The sequence below is a fragment of the Pagrus major genome, chromosome 15 (assembly GCF_040436345.1).
Source record: "Pagrus major chromosome 15, Pma_NU_1.0".
Lineage (NCBI taxonomy): Eukaryota > Metazoa > Chordata > Actinopteri > Spariformes > Sparidae > Pagrus > Pagrus major.
In genome coordinates this window covers 20,472,483-20,498,709 of record NC_133229.1, presented here as the reverse complement: position 1 = coordinate 20,498,709, position 26,227 = coordinate 20,472,483, and the positions used below count along the sequence as shown (strand labels likewise).

General features: G+C 40.4%; 1 protein-coding gene across 1 annotated transcript in view; it reads left to right on the top strand.

Annotated features, from left to right (window-relative positions):
* Positions 1 to 26,227, top strand: part of camkmt (calmodulin-lysine N-methyltransferase) — a 113,539-nt gene that overhangs the window by 67,349 nt on the left and 19,963 nt on the right. The window contains 5 exon segments of the mRNA XM_073482362.1: positions 6,179 to 6,239; positions 8,062 to 8,113; positions 13,520 to 13,583; positions 18,310 to 18,376; positions 20,661 to 20,735. Of these exon segments, the coding sequence (XP_073338463.1) occupies positions 6,179 to 6,239; positions 8,062 to 8,113; positions 13,520 to 13,583; positions 18,310 to 18,376; positions 20,661 to 20,735 (319 nt within the window).

The following is a 26,227-nucleotide window of genomic DNA, read 5'->3' as shown; positions in this document are numbered from 1 at the left end:
ATTTTAAATATTTGGATTTTGGTCAAATAAGACATTTGAAGTCATCATCTTGTGCTTTGGGAAACACTGATTGTTATTTTCCCCCATTTTCTGCCATTTCAGAGACCAAACAACTAATCAGTTTATCAAGAGAATAATCCACAGATTAATCAACACTTTAAAATAATCATTGGTTGTGTCCTTAAACTTACTTTTGTGATCATATGTCAGACCTGCAAGAGATCCCCTGTCTTTAACTTTAAGACTGTAGACATTTAAATAGTCCAAAAGGCAGCAATCAATTTTGCTTTCAGCAGCACAAGCTCACTTAAGCAGATCCTGTTATCTTTTAAATGAAAGTGCTCAGGCTCTCTTTAATTAATTCTTGGTACTGAGAATCAGCCATGTTTCAATCAAGTACTGTTAGCTTAGCTTGGCTTAGCTGGTGAGTTATTCTAGACTGTCTTTCCCCAAATAGCACCTGGATCCCCTTCAGATATTTGAAATAGCCCTTTAGCTAATTCCATCCCTGCTGTCTGACCCCCTGTCCTCTGAGTGACTCGGGCGTAGGCGGTGAGGGGGAATCCTCGGAGACTGAGTTAACTTTCTTAGCCTGCTGCCCCAAATCTGGATAAGCAGCAAAAAACAGAGGGGTAGATGGATAATTCTATCCCTGTGCATGTGATTACTGACAGCTACTGAGGCCAGATTAGCACTACTATAAGTTGAGTTCACAGGGTCAGCCCCAGGTCACCAGGATGTGGAGAGATGAGGGTTTAGGACCATGGCCTTGTACAGTAGATTCCAAGAGTAACTGCAGTAAATCCGATTGCTTTGACAAGCCTCCCAACTCCAGCGCTGTTGGCATTAGTTATGTCAGAGTTTATGAAACATACTACGAATTAAGTATGTTTAGGGCTTGATTCTAAGTAGGCACATGATCAAGAAACACAAATATCCAGCATGCAACTGCTTGTAGTACTCACACCTAGTATTTAGCTGTATTTAGTCAGATATTTTGCCATACCGTTGGAAAAAAAGATGCATGTTTATGATGATGTCCTTTTCTGCCTTAGCAGATACGAAAAAACAACCAACGATGCACATAGAAGTGTCAGTCAATGAAGCTGAAACTGTACAGAAGGCCTGCAGATCAAATGATAATCAATGTCATTTCTCTCTGGGAAATCTGTCTTGAGATCATGATTCATGATTAGAGTGGAAAACTATTGATCCATCTTTGGAAACATTTTTGTTTTATTACATTTTAACACCCTACATGGCCAGAAAACTGCCTCCACTTTCACACAAGTAATTATGTACAGCTAAAAACTAGTGCAGTGCCTGTTCAAAACATGCTGTTAGACTCAGGTTATCTGCTAATGTGAGGAGTTTACAGATCCAGTCTTAAGCCTAATGAACTGCTTACAGACATGTTTGATATTTATGATTTGAAATTTGGATGATTGCCTTGTACTATCCAAGCTGGACCACAACAACCAATGAGAGCAGCATTCTGGAGCAACTGTAAACAATCTAGCCCTTGAGGCTATCGTTAGCTATCATACTACTATTGACAGATACACAAAATCTCACTTCCAGTTGTTGCTGTAGAATAGAAAACACATGTTTAACGCATCTCAGCACTCATCCAGACTTGTTTTACCTTCTGCTTTTGTTTTTTTCACTGTAACAAATTACTCCAGCAAGTAGTGGCACTTATTTACATCTGCTTTCCCATGAGATTTTGTCAGAGGGACCACGTGTGAGCCCGGCTTGCTTGACCAAGGACATTATAATTATACCTGGACACAGCCATGGAGGCAAAGTCCCATTAGTTTCTATGAAAGCTGCTCGGTGAAAAAGTATTTTTGGGCCCCAGTGCATCACGTGGTGATGTAATTACACAGATTGGCCACTACGGAAAATGGCTTCAAAGCCTGGCGCTCATCCTGGGAGCCTGGGCTTGACTCTGCAGAGCCAGGGAGCCAGAGTACTGAAGCCATGCTGCTGCATGGAGTGGTGTTCGCTGTTCACTCTAAATGTATTAATACTGTATTAAACGTGTCGCCTGCCCAAATTGCACCAAAGTGCAAATCATATTCACTCCTTGTTTAGTCGTGTTTCACTGACTTTCTTACTCACCCTCCGTCTCTCTCCCGGAAGTTATAGCTACAGGTCACCAAATAAATAAGCACCAATAAGCACCATTATCTTGAGTAAAATTAGGATTTCTCTAGGGTTTGAACATTGTTGGAAACATTTCGAACAATTCAAGTACACAACTCTATGAAATATATAACAAAGGTCTAGTCATTTTTAGCCATAAAGCTATATAAAATCAGAGGCAATAACAGTAATACCACCACAGCATTCAAACACATTAAAGGATTTATCTCTCCATAGAAAGTGCAATTAGGTCACCTGTGCAGAGACTGAAGTCTAAAATAAGCTCCAGTGATTGGTCAGACAGCAGTTGAAAAACACAATAATGAACGCAATTACATATCTTTGAGAAAAGTGTGCAGCCCCATGGCACAGCATGAAGAGCTACTCCAAAGGGGAACAACAGGTTTGCAGAAGAACAGTTATCAAACCCCCTCATGCATGAAATGAACAAATATCCAGAGCCACCATTTACCTTTTAAGCGATACCTTGTTTTCAGAAAGACTTAACTTTCTGTGTCTCACAGGTTTGAGTTAGTCCTAAACTAACAGGGGAATTAACACTGTTTCTAGCACACAACCCCAGTAAGCTGCACATATGGTTTTCGGAGTAACGCCATCGACAAGGTTTAGTGCCTGGGGCCGATTACTATATTGAGCTGATACACACATACACACACACCTACACTGCTTCCTTTCCTCATCTAGTAATTGAAGGTGAGAAATAATTTCATTATCCTCAGGAAGAGTAATCTGCTCTCTACTCCTGATCCCTTCATTTCCTACAGTGCACCTCGACCTAGGAGGCACACACACACACACACACGCACACAAACAGGCATTGATATTTATCACACAAGCATGCACGCACAAACACACAGACACACACACACAGGTTTTTTTTTATCACCCTGGGCTATTAATGTTATTGGAGTTGGGGATTAACCATCAGATTCACATATGCTGTACAAAGCTTTATTACTTAGTGCTGTCTGTTTTGCTCTCTCTCACACACAGGCACATAACTTTGCATTAAATAAAGTTAATCTTGAAGTGTGGGCACTGGTTTGTGGATTCCCCCTGACCCCCTTCAGTTTCCGGGTGCAATGTTAATGTTGCATTACCACCCTCTACTGTTCATCCTCCCAAGATGTTTTGGGTGGTCCATGATGTCAAGTGTCACTGTTACACATGTCTGTGAACATAGGAGGGAGGAGCTAGACTGTCATTTGACAGGGCAAAGGTGTTTGGTGGGACATCATTACGTTTCATGTGAACACACAATCAAAAGAGGAGGGGTCAAAATTAGGGGGGAAGGGAAGAATTTCGATGCAGCTTAACACACATATGCACTTATTCTAGAGGGTGAACAGGGGCTGCAGCTGCTTCAGTTTCCATGCTCAATCCTGCAGAAGAACAGGGCTTTAAATCATTTGTTCCTTCTTCCTGTTGAATAATGGATCGAATTGAATTTCTGCTTTTTATTCAGCAGGGTGACAAAGATGCACCTTTATTCTGTACCTGCAGTGGCCCAAACACAGGACTTCACAAGAGCGTCTAAAATCTATGTCATGACAAATTGTCTTGATAAACGTAACAATAAGTATTTTTAATTCATACCTATGGGATATTTCCTTGTTTGTGCTGGTTTACCTTTTATATATGTGTCTAGATTAATTACAGAACGACCAGTTAAAAATCATGACTTGCGAACCGCTCATCGGTTTGTTTATTGTTTAACACTTTACAATAACCATTGTTAACAAATGGGAAATTTAAGTAATAGTTCATTCAACTTTAGTGAATAGTTATTTTGGTGTCACGGAAAATTAAATGCTTTATAAACCATTTATTAAGCAGTTGTTTATCGTCAAGTTGCAACTGATGTTTATAATACTAATACATTGCTTAATCAATGGTTTTTAAGGAATTTTATTGTTTGTTAACACCAAAAAAACTATTAAAAAATGTTTAATTAACCATAAATTTACCATTTATTAAAGATGATTATTATAAAGTGTTACCAATTAATCAATTAATTAAGTTTCAGGCTATTTAGTTATTGAAAACTAAGATGAGAGTAAATGTAGGTTTAGTAAGATTCGAAGTGTTGACATTTTAATAAATATGTGCATCATGCAATTTCATTTTTTCCCCCATTAAAGGAAAAGTCTGTCAATATTCTACACTGTAAAAAAAATAATTGTTAAAAATGTGGGTGAACCTCTCATACACTGTTACACTGCTGTAAATACTCACCAGTGCACTAAGAGTGTATTAATCCACTGCTGAAAACAGGCTGTTTCAGGCCTTTTTTAAAAGATGTAACCTTTTATTTGTGAGACATTTTTAGAGATTTATGTCCTGAGTAGGAACAAATAGGCTTCGGGCTTAGAGCAACAGATACGGTATGGAAGTCAAAGTATTGAGAGACGGACTAATGCATTGAATGTTTTAAACTTTCAGTAGGATTTGTTAACAATAAAAAAAACAAAAAACAGAACAACTCGAGCCTTATCCTATAAACACATACTCATTGAGAACAAATGTATAAAGAGTACAAATAAGAAAAACATAAGTTAAAAGAAAACATTTATACACACAAAACAAAACAGCAGATCTGGAGAAGGTTTCCACCCTCGCTCTGTGTACAGTATACCACCCATGTGACGGTCGACAGTGTGAAGTTTTCTTTACTTTGTGACAAGCGCCTGGCTGAAGGGGAATAACAGATGAAATTTAAAATGTCACCTTATTTAAGCCTTACATGTCTTGACACTCTGTAGACACACAGTATAACTACTCTGGCTGTCATTGTATTTGTGTGTGTGTTTGTGTGTGTGTGTGCGCGTGCTGTCAGGCCAAGACGTAGAAAGCGTGTTTTTTTTTTCTAATGGGGAAAAGGAATATTTGGACATTTTATCAATAGGCATTATTAAATCCTGCTCGCTTGAGCTAATCTTGGCGGACCGGAGCAAGGGGGAGAGAGGGAGAGAGCGCAGGAGAGAGTGAGTGAGAGAGATAGACACAGGGAGGGAGAGCGAGAGAGCAACGATGTCTGCCCCATGAGGTGAAGAGAGACCGCCTGTAAGCCGCTTATTATATCGACTACCACCTTTTCTCTCTCCTCCTCCTCTTCCTCCAACCCTCCCTCCCTCCACAGTTTTCTCTCGTTACCTCGCTCATTTTCTATCTCTGTCTCCCTCCCTCGCTTGCTGTCTCCAACTCATTCTGTATCCCCCCTATTCTCTTTCTCAACAACTCCTTCATATGAACACACACACACACACACACACACATATACACACACACAAAGACACACACACACAAAGACACACATGTGCACACAAACACGCACAGGCGACGCCAAGCCGAACCTTCTTGTTCAAAGCCAGAAGCAAAAAGCTGAAGTTTTATTCAAATGAATGTTTACTTTTTCTACTGCCAAGATGTGTGTGTTTGTGTGTCTGCATGTGTGTTTGTGTGTGTGTGTGTGTGTGTGTGTGTGTATGTTGAGATGCAGAGGGAAAATAGCACCGAGCATGCAAGTGTGTGTGCGTTAGTGTGTGTTACATGCACGGCAGACGGAGAAGGGCTGACAGTAGGTGATAAGCCAGACAGGCCTGCACGCTGTGATTATCACCCACCGGACCCCCTGTCACACACACACACACACGCACACACACACTTGCATACACTGTGCCCAATGAGAGAGTGTGTTGCAAGGATTTAGGAAAGACAGACGGACAGACAGACAAACAGAGACAGAGAAGCCTTGGATCACAGGCAAGGTGGAAACCACAAGAGAAGCACATGAACACAGACTGGAAAACACAATGCATCCAATTATGTTTCACTGAACACTCATTGTTTTTTTGGGGGGTTGTATATCAATATTAAGGTGTTTTGATGTTGAGACACCGGAATCAAAGCACTTTGTCGAGCTCAGGGTGCTTGATAAATGTCCGTCACTGTCACGAATAAACACCTGTCAGTAACTGAGTCTCTAACTCTCTGTCTCTCTCTGGTTTAGGTGTGTGGCCGTCTGAAGAGGTGATGGCTCATTACTGTCTGCAGAAGCGTCACATTTTCAAGTGAGTTCTTCTCTTCAAACCTGCTCACACCATAGTTAAAAAAACTCCACTGTTTCAACAATGAATCAAGGACTAACAGCTGTGATTAATAACAAGGATCAAAATCTCAACCCAGTCACTAGACACAACACTGTCACAACACTGTGCTTATGCTCTGCTTAAGTTTAGGCACAAAAACCACTTGGTTAGGATTAGGAAAACAGTATGATTTGGCCTAAAAATGCCTGTTTTGGTCGGCATGATCACTGATTGAGATGGTCCGACTTCCCGTGAAACCACAAAAACAGATCCAGTCCCTTGGCAGCCTTGTTGGCTGTAACAATGCCCCCCACCACCACCCATAATCAGCATATAATGTGAACTTGATGTGCCACGTTTGGTACAATCACCAACCCTGGACGTATCTGTGGTTTGCAGAAACATTAACTACTAATATTATATCCCAGGGACTGGGCTGAGGATTTACAATATTGTTTATAATCGTCAGTTTAGAAAGTCAGGGTCCATTGTTATTCTAATTCAGACAGTTAAGAGATCTTCTGTAACAGTTTGACATCAGTAAGATATTTAGCGCTTAATATTGAAGCGTCATTGCATTGTAAACAAATGAGACAAAGAGGCATGGCCGCATATAATGGCTTTCTTTTTTCCGTCTTTGATTTCACATGAAACCTGCTGCATGACAGGAAATTGCTTTATGATACAAATCAGGGCGAGCAAACTTATTGAAAGCGTCACATTTGTTTGTAATAACAGATCGGGGAACCAGAGTTAGAAAGGCTGTTGGGAACAGTCACTTTGAAAATGTTTTCTCCTCTTCAGTGAAATTAAAGCGAAAATTGAAAAAGACAAATTAGCAGCAGGGAGAGGGAGGTGGAGGGAGGTAAAATAGCACCATCCTTTGAAATGCTGTTGTAAGAAAATGACATCTGTTAAACATTTTGGCAGATGTAATTATACCAAAATATATAAATTCTTCCACATTTAACCTTTTAATATTCTATTTATGTATATATATATATTTTTTTTTTATACAGCATTTCAACTTAATCATCAGAGAACATGTCAGCACTGACATTCCTACTAATGCCATATTTAAACCTGACCTGCAGTAAACGCCTGGCGCTCATGTTATTCTGTACCTTTCCATGCCACGCTGTGTTGTCGTGCGTTGCTCTTTCCTCTGCTCCCGTCGGCTCAGCACTGGCCTGCCCTGCGGCACAGGGCTGAAAAGCACCCAGGCACCTTTGATTTCCACTCAAGGTGGAACGTCACTCTTTGATTTCCTGTTTTAACATTCAAGAGGCGGGAGGCGAGGAAGAGAGGGGTATTGATCAGAGCAGCGTCGTGAAGGTCAGCGAGAGGGGGGGGGCAGTCAGGGAGGGATGAAAGAGGACAGGGGCAGAGATGGAGGGGAAGGGGAGATGAAAGGAGGAAGAGGATGGAGAGAGGGGTTGAATGAGCATGCAAGCTACAGGACTGTGTGTGTGTGTGTGTATGTGTGTGTGTGTGTGTGTGTGTGTGTGTTTTCTCAGGTTCCCGCTGATTGAGCTTGTGCTTCTCAATGTTCAGCATTCAGCTTTCAGGTTGATGGTTGAATTGATATTTCTTACCCTGCTGTGTTCACTGGGTGTGTACGTGAATGTGTTTGTATGATAGCAAGTGTGTGTGTATGAGTGTGTATATGTACATCTGTGTGCATCTACTGTACAAGATGTGCACGTGTGTGTGTGTGTATGTGTGTTAGTGCTAAACTGCTACTGTAGGTTTGGCTCAGCAAGGTGTGGAATCTCACTCCCTCTCTTCTCTCTCTGTCTCTCAGGGGTGCAGTGTGTGAGTTAGGAGGAGGTATGACTTGTCTTGCTGGGCTCATGGTAAGTCTCTCTCACACACAACACACACACAACACACACACACACACACACACACACATTGACGTACACAGTGCCTGCAGGAGAGGTGTCTTGGCTTCCCTAATGAAACTGACCCCAACAAATCAATACACAAACAGCATGTGCACACAGTATCCATACCTATTCATATACATACCATTCACTTCTTGATTGCCTGTGTGTGTGTGTGTGTGTGTGTGTGTGTGTGTTTGCGTGCCTTGACAAGCACAATCACTCTTTACCCACATTAAATTAACAGCAGATCACATGTCTGCTCTTCAGCGTTTACTCCCTAAGGCCATATTCACATAACATGTTATGCCTCTGGGGAGCTCCTCACTGTTTAAATAACTTCTCAAGTTCTGGGTGTGTCCATCTTCAACTTTTAAATAGTAATTTACAGTGCATATTAGAGCTGAAAACAGTTCCTCAATCTGTGAACAATTAGGGGTTTCCTAGTGTCCGTCGGTCCCTGTAGGCTATGACTCCTCACATCACCGATTGTGTTTTTGTGGTTGTCTTGCTAATTAGCTTTAATTTGCTTTACCTTTTAATTATATTGATAATTAATTGTTAATACAGCAGCAATATTTCTACCTGTGTCACAAATGTATTTTTATGCTCAATTAAGCAAAACAGAATCAAGCAAACTCATTCATAAAACACAACTTTATCCTCAGTAACAAGGTCAGTCACACTTACCTTAAAGGAGCTCTAGGTAACAGTTTGTAGCACTTTACAAGTATTAATCACTTTTTTATTGGTCATATGTGAGCAGATTGTAACACGACGTGAAGAGTGAGACCTTCTCTGTCTCTCTTGGTTGCCTATACAAGCCCTTTTTTTAAAGTTGTTTAATGCTGCTGGACTGTGGATTTCTCTGTGAAGGACTCTCGTCAGATTTTCCGTGATAGTCCAAAGGGTGTGACTTAATGCACATTCTCAATTGTCTCGTCTCAGTGCCGCTCTCTGCTCCACTGACGGGGAGCAACAGTAGCTAACGGTAGTTTACAAATGGAGTCCACTAACATAAACCAACGACAGGCTTTCAGCAGAAGAGCCCCTTTAAAGAAGACATATTACGCTCATTTTCAGGTTCATAATTTTACTTTGGGTTACTACTGGAATAAGTTTAGATGCTTTAGTGCTCAAAAAACACGTCAGTTTTCTCATACTGCCGGATACCCAGCTTCCTGATTGGTCGAGTAACAAGCACTGCTAACAGCAACACAAACAACAGCTGTACTAAATCAGTTCTTTAGTGCCAAACTAGTGTAAATTAGGCAAACGTGTGACATGATGACGTAGCGTGATGTCACAAAATCACAGAGTAAAAGGCGAGACTGACGAGGCGTTTCTGGAGCAGTGTTTTCTGTTGGTGTGGACTTTTTTAGCTTTCAAGATCTTGTACACGCACCTATATAAAACACTGAAGGAAAGGAAAACAACAAAAAAGCATAATAGGTCTCCTTTAAATGTTCAGCTAGCACCTTTAGCTATCACTTAGGTAGACTGGATGGTGAGATAAAATACTGAATTTGGTCCAATTTCTTCAAATCCAGGCTGTAGAAGGGTTTTGCAAAAGGAATCTCCATCACATTTGATTATAGGAAAAAGAGAATCACAGAAAACACAGTGCAGGTGATTGTTGATGCATCTTATCACAGCACCTGGTACTTGCTTACCAGGACACCAATTTGTTGTATTAATGGTCAATTATAACATATTTTTTTGTCTCTCAGCTATATTTTGATTTCATAATTTTAAAAACAGGCTAGGTTCTTCAGATGTGAAACATTTTTTTAGGATAAACAGAATTTTTTTAGGAGATATAATGATTATTATAAGCTCTCTGTTTATCAGCACATTCACACGATCATCAGACCACCTCAGTAGTGACACCTAGCTATATGAACTAGCTTTAGTCTCAAGAGCTGTCTCCTATTGACACAACACAGACACACACACACACACACACTGACACTCTCAGATATACCGCAGTCTGTCAGCCATAGGGTTTATTAGCCAGGGTCTTAAGGGCCCCTCCACATAGCAGGCGTCAGTGTCCAATCGATCTGCGAGATGCCATTCTGTGTGTGTGTGCGTGTGTGTGTGTTTGTGTGTTTTAGAAAGCCTGGTTTTATCTCTTGGCAGTCAATACACCATGTTTTGACATTGGTGGTTTGAGATGGAGTCCTTCCTTCACACCTCTCCTTCCCCTCATCCCTCCATCATCCGCCACTGACACCACATTCAAGGATTTTTCCTCTGTAGTCCGTGTAAACAGTTCATTAATTATTCTTGTAGTTCACCAACTTTTTTATTTTTTTTGTTCTTTATCATTTTCACACCCTGATTTCAATCTCTTTTCACCTCCCCCAGCAGTGTCCTGTTAAACTGCACTCTAGATTTCAGGATAACATTAAATGTAATTCCCCATCTTCATGGCGATGATCTCGACCAACTCATCACAGGAAGCATCCATCTACAGTACCTTGCCACATGCAATCCAATGAAGATATGTCACCTGAGCATTTGAAGCCTCAACCGCAAAAAAGTTAAAATTAAGCTTCTCTTGGCAGCTCATGTTCTGGCCATTCCTGAATCATGTTTAACAATCTGTATCCTTGGGTGCCTACTCTATCCTCACCACCATGCCTGATGAAGGTTTTTATTCACCCTGCTGACAGATGGATACTCTAGGGAATTTGTGCAGACAATTACGGTCTTCAGAGTAAGAACCCTTATAGCTTTGTTGATCTCTAGCCACATTGCACCACCAGCAGGTTGAAAATCAAAACTTTCTCTGACTTTCATCTAGTACCAGTGTCAGGCTGACAGTTTTGATTCCAATTGGGATGTCTCAGTACTATTCAAATGAGTTTCCTTGACAGTTGTTCCCTTACAACATTCTCATCAGACAGAAACCGAGACTTTGTTGAGAAAAAAAATCATAGAAGAACGCTCGATAACCCAGATAACCTATGAAATCTTTACTTTAAAATTAACACACTGCACAAGTAGTTAACTTGTGAAACCCATTAGTTCATAATGCCATGGCCACATTTTTAAACTGTAAAACTAGAAATGTCTCCCCTTCCGTAGATAAACATTTGTCTGATCTTAGAACAGTAACGCAAACAATAAAACAAATGTACTACTGAACAGTATAAAGCTAAAGTATCATGTTATGCACTAAATTTTCAAATGGCTTTAAAGCCAAAAACTGAAAAACTCGATAAATGCTTCAACTATTACATGAAAAAATATGGCAGGAGGATGAGAAAATTGGGATGATCTTCAATATTCACTTATTCTTTCTGTTGATACCTCTCGACTTCTCCATGACTCTATTCTGCAGCAATCCACTTATCTCCCCTCTCTGAACTTCTCTGTAGGCTAAAAGACTCCTCACAACTCTGATTTCGCTGAGAAACTCTTACTCTTTATTCAGTAGATCCTTCAATAGGTCAATGCTTATAGCTCCTTTTGTTTACCATCTTACCAATCTCTGTATCAGACTGTGATACAGAGATGAAATGTTATTTCAAAAAGCAGTGTGTGTCCAGCACACAAAAAACATGAAAACTCACTCGCACACACACACTTCCTTAAGAGGAATGAGGATAGAGGACTTAGGAGACAGTGGCTGGCTGTATTGTTTGTAAAAGTTGAGCTCACGTTCTTGCACATGCTCTCTCTTTTGGAAATCTGCTCGAATTATTCACATCTCTAACCTGATGACAAAGCTCATGTTTCCGACCAATTTTTATTCTACCAGATTTATCCAAATGACTTGACAAACACCTCAAAAATAATAATTTAAAAAAAAAATTCAAGAATTCTATCTGTGAATCGGGTTGTCATTCCAACCAAACAGTTATAGGGGTGCCTAAGGGAAGAATACTTTATTCCTTCTATAGATCGCATATTTAACCACTATTGTTCGACAATGCTATGGTTATGTTTTGGTTATGTTTAGTCATTAAGTTTAGGTAAACATTGTGGTTTGGATTAAAATAAATATATTGTCAAGGTTTCTAAAGCTTTGCAATCATTGTTACAATAATAAACACTTCGGTGAGGTTAAGGAAAGATCTTTTTCACCCATGAAAAAAAAAAGCTAACAATGTTGATTTCTACTTCACAACGTCTTACAGACTTTAACATTTTGATAACTTTTGTTTAAATAAAGATGTGTGTAAGCATTTGATATAGCCTGACTCTGCATGTGTGTACAGTGGTGTTGGCGGGTGGTGTGTTGTAGCTCATGGGTTGCAGGGTCGGGCTCCTGATCTTTCAGCTGGATGCTCTGGTTCTGCCTGGAGGTCCCTTCCTCCATTTGAGCAGATGGTGGGAAGCACAGCATCCAGTGACCCTCTAAAACACCCTGCAGGGCCTTAACATGTGTGTGTTTGTGTCTTTGTGAGCTTGTGTAATTCAATGCGTGCGTGCATGTGTGTTTGTTCTGTTTGTTTCAGAAATGTTCATACACTACTTCATGTATTGTCTTAATGCCATAGAAGTCGAGATGACATTGAATCAGCCAAATAGGATTTGTGTGCGTAACAGCACAATAGCTACTTGCACTTACACTCACCCATGGGTATATGCACACATACACACACACACACACACACACACACACACACACACACACACACACACACACACACACACACACACACACACACACTCCTTAACAGAAATTGACAGCCTGACACATACTTGCAGATATAAAAAAAAGAGAAAAGAGAATATGAAAAGATGAGGTTATAGTAAAGCACACACCTCTCTATCTATATCTCCCTCACACAGAGACACACAGTGCAGCACAAAGCTGTCTATCCATTCTCCCGTCTCCCTCCCTCTCCCTCTCTTTCTCTTCGTCTCTCGCAGTCTGCTCTGCAAAGTTATATGAAGGGCATCAGGCAGGCCCGGCGAGCCGAGTGCAGAGTGACAGCGGCGAACGGAGTGATGGCTCGGCCCGATAAACACCCAGCGTCAAATGAAAAGGCTCTGCGCTTGCCATCATCCCCTGTCACAATGCAATTACTGAACAGAGTGATAGCAAGATAGCAGCCCCCACCGCTAGCCACAATGATAAAAGTATTGACTGATTTGATTGAATGATTAAAATAATGCAGACATAAAAATGGGGTGAAGATAGAGAGGGAAATGGCAGGGAGGAGAGGGAGCAATAGAGAGAGAGGGTGGGGTGGGCTGGGCTGCCAAGAGTGAAGCTTTGTAGATATGGTTATGTCATTATTGTGTGTGTACGTGTGTGTGCGTTCAGATGTTTGCTTCATCTAAGGGTGCTTTTGGTTTTGTTCTTTTGTTCTGTGTTGTTTCATTTCTCTGTCCCTTTCCTGTCTCCCTGTCTCTCAGGTTGCCATTTGTGCTGACGTGAAAGAAGTTCTGCTATCAGATGGGAACGAGAAGTCCATTCAGAGTATCCTTTCATCGTCCTCTCCCCTTCTCTTTTGTCTATCGCTCTATCTCTGCCTCATTCCTCTGGCTCACATTTATTTATATGCATTCGTATGGATTTATTTATGCGAAAACTTTTGTCTTTTTTTTAGGGTTTCAATTTGAAAATTGCTTTTGCATTCCTGTACACGAAATCACATCCCACATATAAATGCGCTTTTAGCACATGTGATAGTAAATTGACATGATATAGATAACAAATTTGAAAACATCAATTTCCTGTGTAATTTAACAACCATCATTTGTAAATGGTTAATTTATAGTTAATTAAACGTTAATTGACTGTTTCCAAACAATGAAGTGCTATATAAACCATTTACGTAATTGTAAAGGTTTATAAACATCAGCTTAACCGTTTACAGTGAAATAACTACTAACTAAATATTAATATACTGTAAATTTTCTATTTATTAATAATGGTTCTTATAAAGTGCTATTTCTTGTAAGGAACAATAGTTTCACATCTCATATCACATGTGTAACAGCATTTAACATGGGATTAACTGGCATAAACAAGCATTTCATATTTGAAAAACCTCACCAGTTAAGGCATGTGCTGTTTTCAGACACATTCCATGAAGTATAACATACATTTTACACGTGCAGTGTAAGATTTCACCCCTGGAAACATGAATTTTATATGTGCTTTTTGAGTCTGTTATTAGCACTCATTAGCCAGTATACACATGGCTAAATAATGCAGTCTGATTATACCATTATACACAGAGGTGTTTCTAGTATTTTGTCCATCTCTATAGGGCTAACTTTAATGCTTCAAAGCTTTGCCATGAACATTTTTGGTAAAAAGAGGAAACAGACGTATCACCGAAAAAGAGTCAAAACACTGATAAAGAGCGAGCAATGGAGCACCTTTATGGTGTTTAATTGGTGTCAAAACCTGTGCACATACAAACCAAAAATGTGATATAAGCATTGAACAGTATCTGTGAGTGGAAAAGCATTCCTGCAAGCTGTGACAGGAGTTCGCAGCTGGTCAACACTTGCTTACTCGTCAAGTTGACTTTTGAGACTTTGTAGGCAGAGCTGGAATAGACAGTGACTGGTGTCTCTCCTCCTGTCCTCGTCTCTTATTAAAATCATTTTTAGCTTCAAATAGTCACTCATGATTATAGCTGAAGCTTCAGAGCCCCAAAAATGTTATTTGGAACAACCCTACTTTTATATCAGTGAGGGCAGGCTAAAGCAATAGAAGCTACTCTGTATTATGCACTGCAGTTCAACAGCAGCACAAACTACATCCTACAACATGACCATGAATTAAATCAACACCTCTCTAAAACAATTTCGTGAACAAAAATAAAAGCCTTCATGAAGGTAGGATTTATTTCAGGACTGTTGTGTTTGCCCGCATTAGTTTGAGCAAGTTGTACCTGATAAACTGGAAAATGGATCTATAAAAATACCAACAAAATAACTGCAACCACTTAAGTAGTAATAGCCCAGTTTCAGTGTCTGCTTAATCAATCATAAAACATCGTACCAATTGCTAATATCTATTAGACATCAAAAACATCTTGCAATCCAAACCATTGTTATTGCGAATCGACTCTGCCAGTTTTTTTAATGCCTTCCACGTTATGTGATTCTGCTGTAGCCATACAGTGACTCTTGCAGGCAGTCTCCTAAACAAAAAGTAGACAATGTGCTGTAACCTTGGTTTTTAAGCCCTGAAATCAGAGATGGGCTTGGAGTGAAAGAAGAATAGCCGTCCACCTCTTTTATCTTTAGGCAAAAGCAGCAGATGGGGCACCCACAGTGACAAATACCCAGCACTAGCGCTCAACTTGGCATCTACCAATCCTAGCTGCCCACAATGCCATGTTAAGAGCACAGTAATTGCCATCCTGTCAGATTTAGTTTGAGACTTCATCTAGCGCTAAGGCTAGGGTTTAGGGCTTGATGAGTGTTTTAGAAACAGGAACAATCAAGGTTTGTTTAAAATGTTTTTGTGTGTGGTTAAGGTTCAGGCCTATAATTAAGTTTTTAGGACAAATCTTTAGGTGAGAGTTTTTTTTTTTTTTTGCCACCATTTGTTCTTTGAGTGGGTTATTGATCAACTCCTGTCAGCTTGCAAACCATCGTGCTCTGCTTTTCTCCCCATCTTCTTTCATCATTCTTGTCCTTTTTCTCCCATCCTCCCAGATCTTTCTTTATTCACTCAACAACTACACAAGCAAGAAAGAAAAAAAGAAACCCCGACTCGCTACAGTTGCTTCACAAAAGCAGGAAATATAAATACACATTTCTTCCCCATTGACCGGTATGGCACTTTCCATATTTAACTGTGCTTACAATATCTCTGTCTCATCCGGCTACAATGCTCCCTTACCGATCACAATAAGACCAAACAATAACATTATGGAGTCTGTAAAACCGCACGCACACACACTCGGGCACACAAACAATACACTATTGACCGACTGCTTTGTTTCACAGAACAAACACATAGAGAGAATTGTAAGTGAAATCATAGCGAGAATGGATCGAACACACACAGGAGGAGAGAGGGAGGGTCGAGAAAGACAGATAATTTGTTCTGGGCTCAGCCAAATTGGCCCCATTCACATACTGCAGGCACTGTGTGGCATTTCCTCTCGCTGAGGAAGCTGTTGTGTCTTAGCCTCGCGCTAATGGCCACTGTTTGTCTCACATGCGCTTATTGTGCTGCTGGTGTTACAATGGAAAGAGATAGTGGGTTGTGATATGGCTCAGTTTATACAGTGAAATAGATGAGAAGATAAGCGCTAAAAGAAGTTGTGAATAGACGATATTTAGATATGTCTAGAGAATAGATTTTTCCCTTTCCTCAGAAGTCGTTGACCTCATTTATAGTGCAGAAACACACACAAATACACACTGTTGCTGTGACCTTGAATACTCATGTTTGAAATCAATTGCAATGTTCCATTAAGGATGATTGATGCATGTCATTGGCTGCTACTTGTCTGCTTCGAGTGATGGGAGCAAATATTCCTCCACTTTAATGTCCAATAATACTCAAATCTCTCTCTCTCCCCTTCACTTTTTCCTCTTGCTTTCCCTGTGTGTGTGTTTTCAGTTGTGTGTTTGTGCGTGTGTTGACCTCTCCCCCAGTGGTGTGCTGGCAATGAGATTAGACTAAGCTGCTCTGCTCTTCACCCTGTCGTCCCTATGCATAACACGCTCAAGCACAGGTGTCCAGCACGTGTGTGCTCATGCTTACGCTTGTATATAAACGCATGCTAACCTACATATTATTGTGTATCTATGTCTGGGAGGCCTTTGATTTTGGATCGGCCCTCCAGCTATCAATCCATCTATCAACTTATCATCCCTGCTCTCGCTCTCTCCTGCTCTCTGTTTTCGTCGATTGGATTTGTCTCAGCTCTGTGCAGGCTTTAAAGACAAGGAAATCCTAATTGAATTGCTTTGCAACTCCAGAAGCCAGTGTATTACCAGACAACTTGACATCAATCGCCCTCCTTTTGTGCGTGTTCATCTGCATGTATGTGTGTGTGCGTGCGAAAGGGGACAGTGTGAGCTTGTGTATCTGTGGTTAAAAGCCTTCCCATTGATCCAACTAGAGGCTGCTGTGATCTGCTTCTGCAGCCTGGTTCTTTATCCCTGGAGATCAGCTCCATCAGCTCTGTGTGGGCGTCTACCATATGTGTTTTTACATAAAGAGGGTCTCACTTCGAATTTGTGTCTCTTGATATTGATCTTTTGCAACATGACACACACCTCCAGAAACCTTAAACTGTTCAACCAAATATCTCTTGATGGTACAGTCGGTAGTTTGAATCTCCTGACTACTAAAGGAAATTTGGGTGGTGGATCCACGTTTCCAACACGCAACGCTTCACATGAAGACTTTTTGATATTTGGAAAAAGATGAATTGAGCAAGTAGCAAATACTGTATGTATTAAATCTGCTCACACGCTGTGTAGAATATCATGGGATTGTAACATCTTTCAGTCTCTTCTTATAACAAAACTTTTATTTGTAGAGAAATTATTTAAAACCATTCAGGTAGAAATTGGTGTTTTCTTAGACACCTCAGTGTTTTGGGGTTGTCCTCCAGTCTGTCCGTCCATCTGTCTGTCCATCCGTCCGTCCATCCCATTGTTGGGAATGTGATATATCAGAAACACATCGTGGGAATTTCTTCAAATTTGACACCAATGTCTTGGACATTTTCCAACAATTAGTCAACAATTCATATGATAATTACAACACAATTTTACAAAAATGTCTTACAAAATAAAATGATGACGTGATGACATTTGATATCCAAAAGGTCAAAGGTCAATGTCACTGTTACAGTGTTCTCGCTATTATTCAACGCCATAGCTCAGGAACAGCAACTTGACAGAGGCATACAACCGTGAGCCGTAATTCTGTTTTTGTTTTTTGTTTTATTTCGCCACTGCAGCCCACTCTTAAAAATCAAGGTTCTAAGCATAGTGGATGACGAATGCTGTACAGATTAAAAAGCCCCTCAAGGCAAATTTTTGTTTAAGATATTGGGCTATATGAGTACATGAGTACATATATTTCATATCTACTGTAAACATCTTTGACCATATGTACTGTAACATTTGTCTAATGTGATTATCTTTTGGCATTGTCCTCCAGTTAAGGATGTAATGTGTGTGTCTATGATGATTCCTTGACCGTGGCATGTCAGATGTACGAGGGCTGGCCGAGAGGAACAGGCAAGCTGGGAAGTTCGGGTCAACAAATGTTTCTGCCAGGTGAGACCATTTTCATTTCTTTATGAAAAGATACATACCTCTTATCTGGGCTCATTATCACTGCAGTCAGAGAGAAGAGGGTAAGTGTTAAGTGTCCACATCAGGCTGTACTGCAGAACAAAAAGGCAAACAAAATATGAAATGTAGTGAATGTTTTTATCCAACGTTCCTTTATATTGCCTTGAATGCATACATTTTTAGTTTCCCAGTGGGAATATAAAAAACATAACCATGGCTGAATGGTAGTCTACACAGATACACCAGAGCTAATTCTCTATTTTTAATCAAGGAACTTTTTTGGAGATGTAGTTTGTTGATGACTTTCTAAAAATCACCAACAAATGCTACATGAAAATAAACTGACGAGAAAAAAAAGCTACTGAATTGGTAACTAGTCAGTTGGAGAAAGAAATATGTTGGAGGAGAGGAAGATTGTGGTGATTGATGTGATTGATGTTTCCTCTTGTATTGTACAAATTTAGGTACAAAATTCTTCTTCTTCAAAAAAAGAGGAATCTTGCATAAACACTAAATTATATTTTATAATTATGTATACTATCTAAATTTGTGCATTTTTATATCTTGAAATTTGAAAAATGAATGACAAAAGATTAAACCACATTAGCTACATTCTGTAAAACCCATTCTTCAGGTCGATTCAGGTGTGTGTGTGTGTGTGTGTGTGTGTTTGTGTGCGTGTGTGCGTGTGCGCACAGATTCATCCAAGCAAAATGATTCCCTTTGTGGGGAGTTGTAATCCAGAAACCATTGAGGCAACTTCTACCAATCACCACACACACAAACACAGACGCACTTCATATGCAAGGACGGGCTAAAACGTAGTTAATTGTTGTCCCTGCCTCAAAAAAAGCATTTCGCCATTGACTGACTGTTTTCGCTCCCCTTCCTCTTCCCTCTCTCTCTCTCTCTCTCTCTCTCTCTCTCTCTCTCCCCGTTTCACCCTCCTGCGCATATTTACATGAGTGGAAGATGGAGTGAAAAAGTAAACGTATAATTAGGCTACATTACTTTGATTGTTTTCTTTTCAGATTATGCCTGCTGTCATCGCCGCGCCGCAAGAGAGGGCGAAGGGCACGATGCGATTGGACAAGGGGAGGGAGAGGGAGGGGCATGTCGCGTGATGGTGTGTGCACATGCATGCGTATGTGTGTGCGGGGACCTCCTGCCGCGAATCGAGATTGTGTTTCTAGCGGGGCCTAATGTTTTGTTTACTGAGTGTTAATAATGCCTAATTAATAATCCCCCTCTCTGCCTAACAGTCTGAAAGAGAGAGAGGGAGAGAGAGAGGGAAAATGGTGTTGAGGAGATGGAGATGGAGGAGAAAGTGGCGTCAGCACAGCCTATACACAATCTGGAACATCCAAATTATAGCCAAAGAAAAAGAAAAACATGTTAACCACTGGTAATTTACTGCAAATAGTCTATGTAAACTTCAATGCTGCTTGGCACTGAGCAAACAAAGTGGTCATTGACACTGGTGGACCAGGAAAAACAGGCAGTGTCAGGGGGCTACCAACTGCAAGATAAAGAGAGAGAGCGACACTTTCTGCTCAAATAGCAAGAATTGGACTCTCAAAAATGCCAAACCAAAATGTAATATTTACCTGTGGAAAACACTGACATTGGCAAAGAAGCACCAAAATATGTCATGAAATATTAAACGAAACTGAGCTCCGTCAAAATCTACCTCCTTCCCGATTCACAATAGCTGATGATATCATATATATTAATCTTGAATCATATTGAAATCACAATAAATGTGAATAGTTTTTTTGCAATACTCTGCAGCCCTGTTCTAAATCGCTATATTTTCATACAACCTGACAATAAGGTAAGAAGAAAGAGAAAGGACAGTGTGGATACTGAATAACAAAATGTATGGAGGTGGCCATTCTGTGTGTGTGTGTGTGTGTGTGTGTGTGTGTGTGTGAGAGAGAGAGAGAGAGAATGTGAGAGCAAGAGAGAGAATTTGTGTGTGCATGCACATGGTATAAATGTCAAGTGTCATGTCAGAAGCCTCATGATGACATGTCGACCCTCCCTGACACTTTGTCCAAGTCTCTACTGAGGTAGAAAAACAGTGGGTGTCAGAGAGAGGTGTGAGAGAGCAGGAACCTCAGAGTGTAGAAAAGAGGGAAGACAAGCGACGGAGGACAAACTGCTGCTGGTCGCTCTGCAGTTTTATGACTGCTGCGTGGTTTTCTTTTGTCACCAGCTCTGCAAATACTAAACTTTGCTGTCTCTGTTTTTTGTGTGCTTACAGGGTGGTGAGGTGGGACTGTGAGTCAGACATTTCTTCGCTAGAGGGTCACTTTGACATTGTCATGTGTGCAGACTGGTAGGTGCGCGCACACACACACACACACACACACACACACACACACACACACACACACACACACACACACAGAGATAACTGTGTGTGCGTTCATGGCAATAATTTTCACTTTTGCGTGACAGTTCTTGCATGGCCCCCCACCAGCGCTTGGACCTTCCCCTGCCTTGTCCACACACACACACACACACACTTACATACATATGCTCAGATGCTCGCCTGCCTCCATTTTACACCAAATTGCCTCGTTTTCATGCTTGGTGTCCCAGCAAATGGATGACTTAGGCAAATTGCAAATAATTGCGCCTTGACAAGGAAGGAGACACAGTAAGATAAAGAAAGAGTTGAGGGCGGATGGAGGGAGGAGTAGAAATGGAGATGGAAATGGATAGATAGACCAACATAAACACAACAATTAGCACATCGGTCATTGAAATGTAGATCTTGCGGCCAATCAAGAATTACATCTTTTTTTATCGCTCAATTGTACTGCATGAGGTAAAATGCATTCTGTGTACCTTGCACAGGGAAGGAAAGATTCATCTGTGAAAGCAATTTAGAGTTTTCATTGCTCCTGTTTCTCTTCTTTTACTTTGCCTTTTCTTTGTAGTAGATCTATCAAAACAGATGGATTGTGCAACCTTGACTTGTTTACACATAAATACACACAGAGAGACAGGGCTGTAGTGGTAAATACAAAGTACACCTTGCTCATTGCAACTACTGCATCCTCAGCCCAGCCTGTACCCACCACCAGCATCTAGGAGAAAAAAATGATCAAATATGTACCTTGTTATCATAAAGACATGTTTTGAGCATATCAATATTTAAAATGATTGAAAAGGGTGATGAAGGATTTTAATGTTTTGAACATAAAAAGGATTGTTGGGAGTTGAACAATGTAAATTATCAGCATTTAAAGAAAAGCTCAAGTCAAGCTAGTCTGGTGTTTGAGTTTTGATAGCTCATAATCTTTAGCTGTGATTCAGTCCAAAGTGACAAAGTGGCAGCATTTGTACTATCTGGCCTTTTACTGGATGGGTCCCTGCGGAGGGACTCCAATGCTCATATGAGCAGTAATGTAGAAACCTTATGGGGGGTAACACATGCAGCAGACCTCAAAATCAGTAGACAGATATCAGGAGGGTTTGCAGGTTCTGTGGTTGTGGAAGCAAAACCCCAGATGTGAGAGGAGTTTGTGCAGGACTTGGAATAGGACTTGAATTTTGCCCAACCTTTAGATGACTCTAGAGAAAGACGCCAAGAGTGACTGGTGATATTGTTGGATGATGAAAGGAACACTTGAGCATCACCCCTTCTTTGGAGAGGCCAGAGGACTCTAAGAAAGACTTACCCAACTTCCAGGTGGAGCTCACTGAGACAGTCAGTGGTGAGGCACTGAGAGTGGATGAGATTGAAAAATTGCAAAAATCATGGTGTTACAGCTGTTTTCTTCAGCACTATTTGCTTGCATGTAGAAGATTTTTCTAGAATTCTGGATTTTTTTTAATTGCTAACCTTAGCAAATGGATTATTAAATATGCTGATTTACTTTGACATATAGCCCTATGTCCCCTGGGATTTTCACGACCCATCATCTTTTCAGTTGCTGATAAATTAGGAAGCTGTGAAACGATCTTTTATCAGATTCCCTTTGTTTAAACGACTTTCAACCTGGAACACAGCAGCATAACATTATTCGAGCATTCAAGCTCCCCACCCTAAATGTTACATCCAAGGAGAAAGGTCACATGTGCCTATGGTCTATAGCCTTGGCGTTTCTGTATGTAAGAATCAGAAGACAGGGATGTTGGTTACGCTTTTTCTACAACTGGCTATGTAACAGTGGACCACATAGTTCCTTGAAGCTATTTCAGAGTTTTAGAGGCAGGTAAACGCTTTCACGTCCGTTTACCACTACATTTACACACATGCACACACGCTGAGAAGATGGATATGCTGTTGGTTGAAGCGAAAGTACTTGACTGTTTACCAGCTTCACAAACACTGAACAAATTTAGCTTGTGTACAGTTTGTGTGTGTACCTATCTATCTGCACGAGTGTGTGCATGTGCGCTAAGTGCAGCATTAGCAAACGCCGTTATCATTATTGTAATGTCACGGTCATTACAGGTAATATTCAGGTACAACACCCAGAGAGAGAAAGAGAGCAGGCAGCTAATAGAGGATATTTTACAGAGGACCAGTGTATCTGCACATGTGTGTACGACAGACAGAAGCAGATCATGTGAGAAGAGAGTAAATTGCATGTGAATTTTTGGTATCGCAGGTTTTTTTGCTCAGATTTCTCTCAGCGGAGATGCATACTTTAGTGATGGGCCTGGGCAGTGTGTGTGCGTGTGTGTGTGTGTGTGTGTGTGTGTGTGTGTGTGTGTGTGTGCTGCAAGGTGTTTATCCTGTGTGCTGCCTTCTTTTCTGCGTGTGTATGTGAGTGAACGATTGTGTGATAATTGCAGTGGTGGTGGTTGAAGAGTGATGGCTGACCGATTAACGGGCGCATCATGGTGATGATCACCTACGAAAAGGTCAACAACGCGGCTTCCACTCCGATTAATTATAGCTCCTACCGGCAGCGATGGAACCACCGCTGAGCAGAGATGGGAGCAGAAGTGAGGAGGGGAGTGAGGACGGAAGAAGAGTTTAGTGTAACATTGAATATCAGTAGTTCATTATGTGCTAACTTCTTTGGATATGCTGCCAGTCTTTGAAAAGCAGGTATTAGCAAAAGAAGAATTGGCTAGTGTTGAAGTGGATTTTGCTGTTAGACATGTTATTTAAGTGCTGTTAAAGTATCAATCTGGCACCGCTCACCGCTTCACCAACTTTTAAACCTGATGAAATTGCACCACTTGAACAAGACATTATGAATTTTACTTTGTGTGATGTCCTAACTGGGAAAATAGCCATTCAAGGTCTGAATCATAGGTTAGTACAGTGCTAGATGTTGCCTCAAGATATTAAATGTCAAGGGTAGCTATAGCCTGTTACAATAGCTATTGACTTAAAAATAGTGCCACAGTTATGTCAAAAGGAAAACCAATAACCTTTGATGAAAAAATACTGTGCGTGTCCTTCATATATACCGTATACAGTATATACAGTAGTCATACCACTTTGTCAAAGAAGAGGGAAAAAAAATCTGCTGCTGTAGGGATCAAATTCACAGAAAGTCACCCACTTTTTCTCACTCTGGAAATGCACAGCTTGTTTTTCCTGCAGATAGTGTTTAAGAGACATTTCCCCATCATGGAACATACACAAAGGAGGTGTAGAGTCTACAGTAGAGCTGTGAAGAATGATAGAATGAAGATGGGTGAAAGAAAAAAGTAGACACTGTAGAGAATGAGAAGCTAAAAAGGAAATCAATTTTTCAGTTGATACAAATTTTCAATTAAGCCCCATTCTGTTCAAAAATGTTTTTTACTTATTGTTACTTTGATGTTTGACCTTCACTGTGCAGAGCTGTTTCTCTTTACATCCATCTGCTGGAAGAGAAAAGCTTTTCTGTGCCCACCTAAAATCTCAGTTCAACACAGATACATGCACGAACAAGTGTAGGTACACGTGTGAAAAAACGCTGAAACCAAAAGTATAATCACTGACACCAGCCCAATCACTAGACTAAATGTTGGCAGTATACGTTTACCATGCAAACCATGGATAAGTTGAAGCTTAACATTTCTTTATTGTTAAGGTTTATTTATCTATTTATTTTATTGTGACAATGCTATGCTTATGATCTCTCTATGAGGTTTAGGCACAAACACTTCTTGGTTAGGGTTGGGAAAAGATCATATTTTGGCTTAAAACACCTGTTTTGGTCTCCACAAACACTGCTGAAAATTGTCCCGATGTATCTTTAAGAAATATCCAGTGGTTTCACTTTTAGAATTGTTGAAACAGAGTCTCAAGCTGCAGTCACGGCTTGACAGCCTTCAGTCTAACTCCCCTCCACCTCCTGATATCATAGTCAGGTCATAAACATGTACTGTTACATGATGTGACATGTTTTGTTCAAATGCCAACATAGTACATAGGCCAATGACATGTACAAATGTGAACGTATCAGTGGTTTGCAGAAACGTTACCTGCCAACATTTTATCCTGGTGACTGGGCTGGATTCACAGACAGAACGACTGACAGGAGTGCAGTAATTGTGAAGTGTTGTGTGCCTCCTCACTTCCATGTGTTTCTCTCTGTGTGTGTGTGTGTGTGAGAGAGAGAGAGAGAGAGAGAGAGGGGGATTCCTGCAGTGGGCATGTGGGTGGCAGAGCAACTTGGCTGGGATGTTGGCATGTCTGCTTTCTCCAGAAACTGTCCATGTGTGGGCACTGAGATAAAACCCTGTGTCTCTATGTGTGAGTTTGTGTGCGTGTGTGTGTGTGTGTGTGTTTTTCTTTTTCCATACTATATCTATGTCTTCTGCTGAATTGGCTTAGGGAACTTTAGACACATAGTCAAACACACATGTCCGCATTAAAAGGTCTATGTGATGACTTGGCACAATAACACCAGCCTGGACAAAAGGCCTGAAATATGAAATGGCAGTCTGTTGCACTTCTGATGATGTTGAGACAAGTGAGTGTTGCTCGATACTTGAAGGTAGTGAAGAATGAAGAAATCGTCATCATTAATGTTTATTTATTTATTTTTTAAAACATATATTTATTGCTTCAATGCATTTAAATAACTCAATCTGAGCACCATTTTTTAACAAATTCCAAAAACATCTCCCAAATGTTGTAAAACAAAGCAGTTTTCTTTATAAGCAAGTTTTTTAAAGGACCTAACTTCACTGAAGAAAAGGGAAATGGTGGGTTGTTCAATTTACAGATATGCATTTAGTGAATACTACACAATTCATTTATGTTTCTCTCTCAGACATGTTTTAATCTTGTAAAACCAGTTTAATCTTGAGGGATGTAAAGGATCTACTAGTCTTAGTCATGTTGAGATGACTCAAAGGAGTTATGTTACGTTCAAAATGGAAAGCTTTCTCCTGAAAACAGGCACGCTAACTAATAATTTCCTCTCTTGTGTTAGAGGTTTTTTTGTGCACCTCCACAACTTTCTACACAGTGAAGGTAATTAAAACATATCAAATCAGTAAGAATTAGAGATGGTCTGTCAATATGCATTATTTTTACTGAGCTGTCATCCAGTTTATCTGCCATTAAGCAACTTGAGCCAGTTAATGTTAATGCAGATGTTAGCTAACTACTATTTACTAGTCCAACTAACATTAGCCCTTAAATAGCTTTTAAAACCACATCTGCAACGTGTGTTTCGTGGAAAGTGTGCAAAAGATGTGATGTTGGAGTTCATGCAGCAGTCTCAAATAAACATCAAATCAACACACTATTTATTGTATTTCTTGTTTTTTCTCTGTATTAAGCACAGTTCAGTACTGATTCTTAGAGGCAGTCTTCTGCCAAAAAATACACTTTGTCATTTACTCAACTTTGTCTCTTTC